This window comes from Mytilus galloprovincialis, chromosome 2, assembly GCF_965363235.1.
Source record: "Mytilus galloprovincialis chromosome 2, xbMytGall1.hap1.1, whole genome shotgun sequence".
NCBI classification, from domain to species: Eukaryota; Metazoa; Mollusca; class Bivalvia; order Mytilida; family Mytilidae; genus Mytilus; species Mytilus galloprovincialis.
The window spans coordinates 77,203,995-77,217,090 of NC_134839.1; the positions used below are offsets into that span (position 1 = coordinate 77,203,995).

The 13,096-nt window shown below is 30.5% G+C and overlaps 1 protein-coding gene across 2 annotated transcripts; it reads right to left on the reverse strand.

The window, feature by feature from the left end:
- Positions 1-646: 646 nt before the first annotated feature.
- LOC143064439 (uncharacterized) lies at positions 647-12,646 on the reverse strand. Of its 2 annotated transcripts, none has more exons than XM_076237266.1 (6): positions 12,509-12,646; positions 6,618-6,690; positions 5,496-6,052; positions 4,818-5,043; positions 4,095-4,426; positions 647-2,372 (listed from the first exon to the last, which is right to left on the reverse strand). In XM_076237266.1, the coding sequence occupies exons 1-6, from the start codon at positions 12,557-12,559 to the stop codon at positions 2,346-2,348; spliced, it is 1,266 nt and encodes a 421-aa protein (XP_076093381.1). In that variant the 5' UTR covers positions 12,560-12,646; the 3' UTR covers positions 647-2,345. The 2 variants fall into 2 exon arrangements, with proteins under 2 accessions (XP_076093381.1, XP_076093382.1); XM_076237267.1 differs by having other exon boundaries at positions 12,544-12,603.
- Between the last annotated feature and the right edge of the window lie 450 nt (positions 12,647-13,096).

Sequence of the window (13,096 nt, forward strand, 5' to 3'; positions counted from 1 at the left end):
ATTTGGTCCAGCAGTTTCAGAGGAGAAGATTTTTGTAAAAGATTACTAAGATTTACGAAAATGGTTAAACATTGACTATAAAGGGCAATAACTCCTAAAGGGGTCAACTGACCATTTCAGTCATGTTGACTTGCTTGTAAATCTTACTTTGCTGAACATTATTGCAGTTTACAGTTTATCTCTATCTATAATAAAATTCAAGATAATAACCAAAAACAGCAAAATTTCCTTTAAACTACCAATTCAGGGGCAGCAACCCAACAACAGGTTGTCCGATTCATTTGAAAATTTCAGGACAGATAAATCTTGACCTGATGAACAATTTTACCTCTGTCAGATTTGCTCTAAATGCTTTGGTTTGTGAGTTATAAGCCAAAAACTGCATTTTACCCCTATGTTCTATTTTTAGCCATGGTGGCCATCTTGGTTGGTTGACACATTTTTAAACTAGATACCCCAATAAGGATTGTGGCTAAGTTTGGTTTAATTTGGCCCAGTAAGTTCAGAGGAGAAGATTTTTGTAAAAGTTAACAGATGACGCTGGAAGACGGACGCTAAGTGATGAGAAAAGCTCCTTCGGGCGGGTGAGCTAAAAAGATGTACTCCATGAATTTTGCTATCTGATAAAAGATAAAATACAAAAACGTCTAATTATCATTCAAATGAATGTTTTGTGTTTATTATTTAATCTAACAATTACACAAACTAAAAATAAATATTTTCAATGTCAAGCTGGATTGTGTTTTTGTCACTGCCATCTTGTTTACAGTGGTAACAAAACGTAGTTTGGTTAACATTGTCTATCAAAATAATCAACGTCAAGAGCCACTACCAGAAGTGTTCTTGACCAATCAAATATGCAAATTCCCTAATATGTAAATCATACAAGAATTTTATATAGATTAACTTCATTGAGATTATATTTTATTGGATCCAGGCTTCAAATTTATCAACATAAATAAAACATAATATATTAATATAACAATTTCACATTGCTTACAAAATGCTCTAGCTAATGATAACTACAGTCACAGGTAAAATTCTGCTTTTGAGCACCATTTGAAATTCCTCACAAGATTAAAAATCTATAGAAAATTTAAAAACTCTAAAATCTTCCTTTGCAGGTGAAAAAAAATATTTGCTATTAATTCACACAATTTCATTAATTAAAACTGACGTTATGTGTATTAACTGATTTCAAAGAAGTACTTTTATTTTTGTACTTAGTTATCTTTTGAATACAAAAATTACAAAATTATAAAAAAAAATGTTTTTGGTTTGCATAATTATGGTGATGTATATATGTCATATTACTCGATTTATTTCACTTGACTGGGCGGAGTTTAACCGATTCGCTCACAATAAACCAGTCCATCTATAGATAGTTGTTTTAGGATAAACTCATCAATGAAGTGTCCAGTCATTGTTTTTTTAAATTCCTTTGACGACACTGATAGGTGATTAGAAATCAGTAATAATTATAACGGCTATCATACTTATCACACACATCTTCAAATAGACTGTCCTTATGCAAATTAAAACGTAAGCTCCGCCCGATCAGTTGAAATGACATTGGTAATACCTTATAGGGGTATTTTTTCAACAACACTCACTCTTATGGAAAGGATGCTTCTAACAATTTTTAATATAAATTTTGATTAATCTTAATGAAATAGCACGATAAGGTATAAAAATAGCAAAAGGCGCCACTGTAAATCGTGGCAGGGACTTAACGCCTTGTAAATCAATCTTAATTTAAAAGAATTAATGAATTTATGACATTAATATGTTAAGGAGGATTAATGATTTCAAGCTTGTCCACCTTGTATATATATTTTATCATACATATCCCTAATAACAATGTATCAAATGAGTGAATAAAAGTTTCCTTGTTAATAAACAGATTAAACATTTGCAAGAGAATTATAGGTACTTGTACTGCAGCTATTCAATATTTGTTATATTCATTAAAATACATTGGAGTGACTTGTCCCACATTGTTGTTGTCTAGCATCATAGAGAGTAAATCAATTACTGTATAGCAAGTTATTTTGACGGATGTAAAATTCCGCCGATTTTTATTGAATAAGTTATACTAAATAGTTTGACGGTTATTATTTTAATGGATTCAAAACTTTTATCAATACCCTTGCATGTGCTGTTTTAAATTGGTGGAAATTATTTTGGCGATTTTGTTCATTTTGTGAAAATAAGCGAAAATTTTAAACCCCCCAAAAATAACTCGCTATACAGTATATAAACATGTCTGTTATGTCAATCTTTTTTTTTCTGATAATATTTCCTATATAAAATCTTTGTTTCTATCTTCAAACCATTTCTTTCTGTCACCGTCCATCTAACTGGATTCTTAACTGAAACACAATGAAATAGATTTAGCATAAATTTGTATATAATTCAATTTTTTCCTATATCATGTAATTCATTTTTAATAGAACTATGAAAAAACTGTCATAAACACCAATAGTGACTTATCTCAATAATGACATGATTTTATAATACCAATTTGCATACTACTGTGGATTCATTTTTATTCGTGGTATACCAATTTTCGTGGATTTCGTGGGTAACAGCGAACCACGAATTTAAGAATTCAACGAAGAATAATCCCGAGAAATGTGTATTGAGTCGGATGTTTATTTCCGGTTATGTTATGCAGTTCAAGTATAGTGTTGACTAGCGATAAACATTGTAACATAACACGTGTTTTTTTTTTTTATTGAAAGAAAATACAAGTATTTTAATTAAATCTATAATAAATATATCTAATATCAGTGATAATTTACTTTTTAAAATTGATTAAAACTGTTCATGGAAAATAACTGCAAGTTGTTAATTACCGTGTCATAGTTTGGTTTACCAGTGATTAAACATCAATAGGATTAAGTACGGGGATATTGCCCGTAGGTAATATTGATTATGACAGGAACATTTATTTTTACACCTTATACTTATATCACTGTTTATTATATCGTGATTAGGGAAATGAGCTTTCAATCATAAAGTTTTGAATGCCTTATAGAATTCAGACAAGAATTTATAAATTGTAAAACAAACAAATAATTAGTTGTCTCTGTCCATTATTGTAATCGAAGTTATCAATGAACACTTTAGCCTAGAATGACCAAGCGAGCTTTTTCAATGAATTTCTTCTTTTTTGTTTTGTTTTATTATTGATCAAACCAAGGAGGTTAAACGATCTCCTAAATCAAAAAGAAATCCACGAATTACGTATCTATTTTTTGTTGTTGTAATCAGCGATCCACGAATTTACGTATACCACGAAACGTCTTTTTTTCTCTATCCACGAAAATTGATACCCACGAAAATAAATGAATCCACAGTATATCTACTAATGATATCGATAAACATATATATATATATATTTTCCAATTGAACAGTAATCTAGACAAGATACACTTCTTTGTTATCACATTCACTTCATATTGTGACCATTTGATTTAGATCTTTTTTTAGGATAGGACTTAAGATTGATGTTTGCTGTGTATTGGTAATAGATGTTTTTGTGTTCTGTTAAATTGTTCCTTTTAAAATTGTTATACGATGATAACTGATGTAACCATATTTTGACTATTTTATTTATTGTGTCTGTTTATATTAGTTAATGGATCAATGTAAAAATAACGGAATTTGATGAGACTGTCATCAAAGTGAGAGGGTTAGCGCTATAAAACCACGTTTAATCCACCATTTTCTACATTTGTAAATGGCGGTACCAAGTCAGGAATATGACAGTTCTTGTCCATTCGTTTTTGATGTGTTTTGTTATTTAATTTTGCCATGTGATTATGGACTTTCCGAATTGATTTTCCTCTAAGTTCAGTATTTTTGTGATTTTACTTTTTGCATATATATTGTATAACCTTACATAAACAGTCAGTTTTTCAGACTCATCATTATAGAGGTGATTTCCCTTCTTATTTATGTGGTGACTACAATGACCTCACAAAGGCAACAACTATGTCGTGCTTCTTGCAACATTTATCACACCAGAAACAAATAATATATCCTGCAAATAATAAGTATATATTATGTCTGACTACATATAAACTCACTTTCTCCATTTCTAGTTCTATAGATGACAGAGTGTCCTGCACCATATTTAATTTGTTTTTATCTTTTGATCTCTCCATTTCTATATCATCAATTTCTCTATCATAACTTTTTTTATGACTTTCTAGTTCTACTAATTTTTCTTTTAAGCTCTGAATTTTGTCTCTCACTTTTTTCTCCTCTCTTTCAATGTTTTGCTGTTGTTGCCTCTGCTGTTCAATTTTATTGGCTAATTTACTCATATGACCTTGAATTTCCCTTGATTCAATGCGAAGAACTTCTTGTCTGGTCTGAAGATTTTCATACTCATCAAGATGCTGCTGTTTTGTTTTGGCTGCAAAAAGATTTTTAATATAATTGTAAAAATAAGTTAACGAACATTCAGTCAGAACTCCCTCATATAAAGAGGTAATACTTCACTTGCAATGATCCAAGTGCATAGCTATTTTTCTGTTTAGTTTGAGATATGATACTATTTCAGTAATGATTTTTGACAGAAATATATTTATTGTATTATATAATTTGTGCTTAATTGTTATGACATTGAAAGTAGATATAGTGCCCTCAAAATAGCCAGGGATCTTAATCTCATTTTTGAATGTGGGTTGAAAACAGTTAACAGTTTATATGTATAAAAAAAAACAGTTAACACCACCTTGAAATAGCCCAAAACAGTTCAACAGAAAATGGTATTGCCCCCTCTTAATTCATTTTCAGTATTCTACCTTTTTCTCTATAGTTATCAGGTGAATATGTCTGTTTCTGTCGATTTTCTGCAGTTCTCTCCCTTGATTTATGGTGATTCTGTATAATTTGTAACAACATTATATTACATGTCTTTGATAAGATTGTACAAGCACACTGTGGACAGAGTGATCTCCCTTGACAGCATGATTGACACATGCTATGAGCACATGGTGTTAAGATCATTGGCACATGTTCTGATGACATCTATAAAAAAGAATGTACAAAAACCTGATTAATTATGAAATATTTAAAAAAAAAAAATGTTCACATCATACTGAAATGATGCAAAACTGATAGCATAGTTGATAGTCAAATATATAACACTTTGGAAGAATATGAAAAATAGGGGAAACAAATATCAACAACACAATGCACAGAAAAGTAAAAACTGAGCAACAACCCAATCAAAAAAAGAGCTTAATTTTAAGTGCATAATGGAAGGGAAAGTAGGTCCTGCTCCATTTGTCTCCCTTATCTACAGACTCCTCTTTTCACAGTCTGGTCAAATGTGATGTTACCTATATATCATGTATATAGATATAGGAAGATGTTGTGTGAGTGCCAATGAGACAACTCTCCATCCAAATAACAATTTATAAAAGTAAACAATTACAGGTCAATGTACGGCCTTCAACATAGTTTATATTTAGACCTACCATTAATGTCTTACATTCTACACAGAAGTGACTGGATATCAAATCGTTCTGTTCCTGATCTCGTTTTGTTCTGTCACAACTCTCTTTGGATTTTTTGTATTCTGAAAAATTATCAGACACTTTACTGTGAGATTTGTAAGGAATGTCTAGTTCATTTTTGACACGAGCAACAATTTTGTTAGCCATATCATCAAAATCTTGATGTGACATGATACTCTTTGCTGCATCTATTCCATGGTTGCTTTGTCCATGAATTCGGCCATGACTACTATAATGAGCTAAAGGATCCCATTCTGGATCTGGAGTAGCATATCCTGGTGCCCTGGAACTGGAGATTTTTAAAACATCAGGTTCATCAGGTATGTTATTTTTATTTTCCATTAACTTTTCAGCATTTTCTCTCTTCTCCATCCATGATTGAAATTTATCTTTTGATGGAATAGTCTTTTCCACACTGTATTCAGTATTATATTTGTTTCTTTTACTACTGTCTGAGGATGTTGAATTTGTAGTTTTATCTGGACAAGATGCTGTAGACATTTTTGTTTCTGGATTGACTGTAAAAAAATAAAGTGAAGTTGACAAGACTTTGAAATTAGAATGCAGTAAAACATAACTAAAAAAGTGTTTCTCCAATAAAATTATCCCAAATCAACTGAGCTTTAAAACTATCCCAAATAAACTGAGCTGTAAAATGATCCCAAATAAACTGAGCTTTAAAACTATCCCAAATAAACTGAACTTTACAACTATCCCTGGCATATAAACGGAACTTTAAAATTATCCCTGGCATATAAACGGAACTTTAAAATTATCCCAAATAAACAGAACTTTAAATATATCCAAAATAAACTGAACTTTCAAATTATACCAAATAAACTGAACTTTAAAACTATCCCAAATAAACTGAACTTTAAAACTATCTATGTAAGACAGGATTTTGCAAAAAATTAAATTTACCAGTAAATAATGGTCAACTTTTAAATATCATTGAACAATCTAGCTGGCAAATTCAAAGTGTATATTCCTTTAAGATACAGTTTAAACTACACTTTAATTATACACATGCAAAAGATAAACAAAATTGAAAAACAAAGACACAGAAGAAAAATGTATAAAAACCTAAAGTATGCTTCTTTCTTTGATCACTTCTTTGTTTTAACCAGTTTTGTTGTCTTTTCTGTATTTCTTGTACCTGTTAAAAAAATATTTTATCAACTAATTTTCAAGCAAAAAATTAAACCATGTAAACCTCATCATGCTGGTGTCTCATAGAAAGACCACTTTTTTATTTAAAACCAATGATTTTGAAAGGGAAATATTGTTGGAAGCCCCCTTTATCCTGGTTTGGAACCCCTTTTACAAATGGCTGGATCCACCCCTGTATACAAATGGTACATGTATATTATAATATAGCCACATCTCTGGAGTACACAGCTACTTTTGCATAGGTACTATTTCTGTACTTTAAAAAATCTGTAGTACTGGAATTTTACTTTTAATATTTAGTACTATTTCTTTACTTTAAAATTATTGTAATATTTAGGTACTTGATTTGTATCTAAAATATTGGTACAAAAATAATACCAATAATGATCACAGTATTCCATGTTTGAACATCATAACTTTATGTGATTTGAAAAAGACAAACTTTCAAAATGCTGAAAATGTAACCGTGTAACCAAAAATCTGTAGTACTTAAATTTCATGTACAAATCAAGTACTATAAAATACATGTACCTAAATATTACAATAATTTTAAAGTACATGTAACAAAATAGAACTGAATACTAAAAGTAGATTTCCAGTACTAACAGATTTTTGGTATAGAAATAGTACAGAATGCAAAAGTAGCTGTGTAGCAACTCTTAAATACATTTTTAATTAACATATAATAGCCTGTATAACTTTATTTCAACAGTTAAAGTTTATTATATGATTGTCATGTAAAATACTGTATGTTGTATCAATTATATATATATGTTATATGTATATGCCACCCTTGGGACCTATAGCTAATAAGGAAAATAAAAACTTTATTATAGCACAAGTCTGGAAAAGTATCCTAGAAGCAAGTGAACAATTCTAGACTTGAATGGCAAAGATGCAATGGAAGCAAGTTAACTCGTACCACCGAAAGAAAACTCGTACCACATTAACTCGTACCAAAAAGTTAACTCATACCACTGGGAAGTCGTACCATTCAGAACTCGTACCACTGTAAACTCATACCATTAAAAATATATTAAAAAATATGAATGTTTTATAGGTTTTTATTTTGTAAACTTAATAAAAATAAAGTTGAATTACTTGAATTGTACACTGGATTTTAATGAAAACTTAGACAAAAATAGTGAATGTTTTTTAAGATTTATATTTTAAACTGATCTTTCAAACTAGTTTTAAACCAGAAGAAAGTAACAACAATGCTTTAACTGTACCTTAAGGTGAATATATATCCAAAAAAATTCGTAAGGGTTCCACGGAACCCAGTGTCTCGCCTACTTTTGTTGTTAATCGCAGACTCAACAAAAATGAGGAAAAACATCAATAAAAATTTCCCTCACGATACTGTCTTTTGATTGAAAGAAGCTTCCAAGTTTGGTAAAAAAATCCAGGATAGTTTATGAATCTAATAAATGTTTTATAAACTTTAACTGCAGACTGTATGTAATGTTAACTGGAAGAAAAACTAAGTCCATTTATAAGTAAAATATGGAAAATGTGAATTTTTTTTTTACAAAATTTACTTCTGAATAATATCTTATGATCAGAAACAAGCTTTTGTCTAAGTTTGGTAGAAATCCAGGATAGTTTAAGAACATTATAAGAATTTTAAAAACTTAAACCACAGAGTGAATGTTTTGTTTCTGGCCAAAAAAACTAAGTCCATTTATAAGTAAAATACAGAAAAGTGGAAATTTATTTTTACAAAATTTTCTTTTTGATACTATCTTATGAGCATAAACAAGCTTCTGTCCAAATTTGGTACAAATCAAGGATAGTTTATGAAAGTTGTTAAAATCTTAAAAACTTTAACCACAGAGTGAATGTAATGTTTCCTCGCAGAAAAACTAAGTCCATTTATAAGTAAAATACGGAAAAGTGGAAATTTATTTTCACAAAATTTTCTTCTTGATACTATCTTATGATCATAAACAAGCTTCTGTCCAAGTTTGGTACATATCAAGGATAGTTTATGAAAGTTATTAAAATTTTAAAAACTTTAACCACAGAGTGAATGTAATGTTTCCTAGCAGAAAAACTTAGTCCATTTATAAGTAAAATACGGAAAAAATGGAATTTTATTTTTACAAAATTTACTTCTGGACACTTTCTTATGATCATAAACAAGCTTCTGTCCAAGTTTGGTAGAAATTCAGTATAGTTTAAGAAAGTTATTAAAATTTCGAAAACTTTAACCACAGAGTGAATATTTGTGGACGCCGCCGCCGATCACGACGACGACGATGGAATGTAGGATCGCTTAGTCTCGGTTTTTCGACTAAAGTCGAAGGCTCGACAATAAAAAGCTGTAATCCATTATCACAAAGTGAATGCTATGTGTACAAAATTTTTGTTGAAAGCCATGCATGTGCTTTTTGGCGGGAAAATTCAGGAACCCCTTAACAGGAAACAGTTATATTTCATTGTTATTTATAGACAGTAAGAATTTAATTCTGGAAATCATTTTGATTAACTGCTAAGGTTTATTCATGAAAAATTAATAATTTCTTGGAGTGAAACTGTTATAATACTTTAATAATCTACATCTGCCACAGTATCTTATATCCAATAGACAAGGAACATTAGCTACAAATTAGTCATTGTACTTTCAAATTATATATATTTTACAGAGTAGGAGGTATTGAGTGAAAGTTAAGTATATATTCAACATTAAACACCATTTAAAAAAGTTGGAAGAGTTAGCAGTGGTACGAGTTTGCATTGGTACAAGTTTTTTTTAGTGGAACGAGTTGATGTTGGTAAGAGTTTACAATGGTAAGGGATTAACTATAATTTGGATGCAATACATGTACTTGTCATGTTTATGATTTTATACATTTTTGTGTTTGTAAATTGAAATTTGGTATACACATTATAAATGTTAAATACAATACTATAACTGGTATTTGATATACTTCTAGGAGAGCTAGAAAATGTGAAATCTTTATTTCTACAAGCTGACAAAACACATCATTGAGTATGTCATACCTGCCAACTTTTCAAAATGCCCATGGGGTTTGTACACGTGCAAGATGGATCCTAGGCCAAAAAAAAATATATGTCCGTTTCCTGTTTCCCGACCGACCCTGACTCAAACCCCCCGACCCTAGATCTTTTTATTCAAATCCGGAAAAAAATCGTTTCCGGTCCGGAAAAATTCGTTTCCGGTCCGGAACAATTCATTTCCGGTCCGATCCAGATCCGTATTTTACTATGCCCAAACAATCAAAATGGCTGCTTGCTACAATTAAGGTTTAAAAAATGTCAGCACTGGGAGGATTATACAATTAAAGCTTCTTTAAAGGGATTAAATCATTTTGGGGTACAGGACCCTAACCAAACATGACATGTAACCGACTGCAAATCTGACAGGGAGTGCAAAAATAAAAAAAAAAAAAAAAAAAAAAAAAAAAATCCCGACCTACCGACCCTGATTTATTTGCCTTGGAAGCAGGAAACAGACATATATTTTTTTTTGGCCCTATAGTTCTACAAAACCATCCAAGGGGCTTTCAAATATATTTTAGTGATTTTTTTGGCTTCTTCATACTATTACAAGCCTATGGCCATTGTAAAATTTATTGTTTTGTTTAAGTTGTGGACCAAATTGCTCTTTCAAAATCTTCATTTGTGAGCCTCCATGGGGGAAATCCCCCGCAAATAGTGACAGTTGGCAGGTATGGTATGTAGTCAATTTTACTGTATTTAAAGGTCATATTTATTTTTAAAAGGAACACCTGTCTTGTCAGGTCACACACCCTTTTTGTATTGCTGTAGTAATACATGTACCTTTGCATTTAGTATTCAAAGGTAGCATCTCTTGGTATCTTTGATGAGTTTATTTACAACAACTGCTTGTGGAGTATACGTAGTGAACTCATGTGCAACTGCAAATTCCCAGTGTGAGAATTTTATTCTGGCTGAACTTGAGTCATTTGAAACAAAATCAATTCAAGTCTGTGATATTCAAAAAGATTTAGGATCTCCTGTAGTTGGTGATCGCAATACTGGTATACTCAAAACTGATGTTTTTTACTTCAGGGAACCCTATATATACTGTCTCAGCACTTAAACAAACTCTTTACTTTCTTCTATCTATGTTTTCTTTCAGCTCTCTCTTTCCAAGACCCATTGTATATTCTAGTAAATTCTATATTGACATTGCTGTTATACACACACTTCCTATATTGATATTTAGTATTCAGTCTCAGTGGACTTTCTCTTAGGCAGCAACCATTAGATTTTCTGGGGGGGGCTATGGTTTTTTTTTCTGGACAAATTTTTTTTTCCGCCTGCGGCGAAAAACAATCTATTTTTTTCGCGACAAGTCGAAAACAATTTTTTTCTTTCAATTTTAGCATTACATATAGTGGCAGCTGAGGGTGAAACAAACAATTTTTTTTTCTCAGAATCAAAATCAAATTATTTTTTTCTCCAAAAACTGGAAACAAACTTTTTTTTCCAAAAAAAACCATAGCCCCCCCCCCAGAAAATCAAATGGTTGCTGCCTTACGCTAATACTAGATTTTATACAAGCTTTTTCAGATAGCAACTGTACGGTTCCTTACTGGTGATGTGCTTGTCTAGTATTAGTATTTGTACCAGTAGATATATCTGCTACGAATTGTATTGCCCATGGTTATGAATCAACTACTTTAACTACCCTTAACATTCATGTAGCCAAACTAGTTATTTTGATAAAAATCAGGTACTGCTATTAAGCAACTTTTTATGTTTAATGGATATTGATATCTTTTTTTTTGTGATTATTAAGAAACTAAAGACCAACAAATACATATAAAATAGTATTTAGACTAGTAAACAGAGACTAGTAAACATACATGATATATATATTAAAATATCTGTAAAAAAAAATACGATGACATACATGTAAATGATAAATTTAGTCAGAAAGTGTTAGAGTGTAATAATTTGCTTGAATTTATTTTCAACATTAAAATTTTGTAAAATAATAACTCAGATAATTTTATTTTATATAAATTAAATTAAATAAGATATACAAATATGATTAAATGTTTAGCAATTATTATACATGATTAACAATGTTTATATTTTATAAATGTATGTAGTATGAGTTAATTGTATTTCCCTTTGATCTTCAATATCTAATTTTGCTTAAAATTAATTTTTCATTATACACCTAACCTTAAAGTATAGTCAACAATACAACTACAATACTGGTATATCAGTAATGTACCAGTACAAGGACGTATAAATCTAATATACATCCTTGACCAGTATTGTTTTTTTTGTTTGTTTTTTTTTAAAGTTACAATACTGCAAGGATTTGTATAGTGAGACTATACAAATCCTTGAATACTGGTACAAAATTTTTATACCAGTATTGTGTACAATACTGGTATACCAGTATTGCGATCACCAACTACAGGAGATCCAAGATTTATTGTATTATATGTCTCTGGTAGGGGTTAGAGTGAGGTTTATGGCAAAGTATACAGTGTAATGGGTTGGAACCCCTAAAACTTAAAGACCGATAAATCGGAAGTTCTTTCAATAAAATTCTGTAAATAATAAAGTCGACTATCAATAGAGCTTCTCGTAGAGGATCGGAAGTTCTATCAATAAAATTCTGTAAATAATAAAGTCGACTATCAATAGAGCTTTTCGTAGAGTCGACTTTATTATTTACAAAATTTTATTGATAGAACTTCCGATTCCTGTGGATAAACTATATATAAAAGGACTATTTTGTTTTGTTAGGCACTCATTTCCTATAGATTTGAAGTTCGAATATGAAACGATACCTTTTCTGAAAGCTCTTGTTTTTTGGAAACTTTACTTGTTTTTGCTGACATCTTCACTGATCAGTTCATAAAAAATTTTCCTGTTACTCGGTGGCCATTTTTTGTAAACATTCCTTTAAACTGTTACCGTCAAATTCGACATATATGTTGAGCTACACTGAATTTTGAAGGAAGGGAACCAGCTTTCAACACCAAATGAAAAAGTCCGAGTTGTCCGGGTAGAAATCTGATTAAATACCGATTTAAACAAAAATGACAACATACAAGAATCTACCCCAAAAAAACTTTTGCTGTACATTTTAATGACGATCTCAGTCATTTAACGTATTTGTTGATCTTGACTTTTGTAGATCTTGACTTTATGATTAAAATCCACCTGTTATAATTTGTAAGATTTTGGGAAAAAATGCCAATATTAAAGGGAAATTCCGCGATTTTTTACTTATCATCTAATTATGTTCATCTTAACATAAAAAACACATTTGCAAAGTTTTAAATTTATATTCCTTCTAATAACGGAGAAAATCAAGTATTTGTAACGTTTTTGGTTGAATTCTCGAGTGGGTCGTGACGTATTAGCCCGATTTA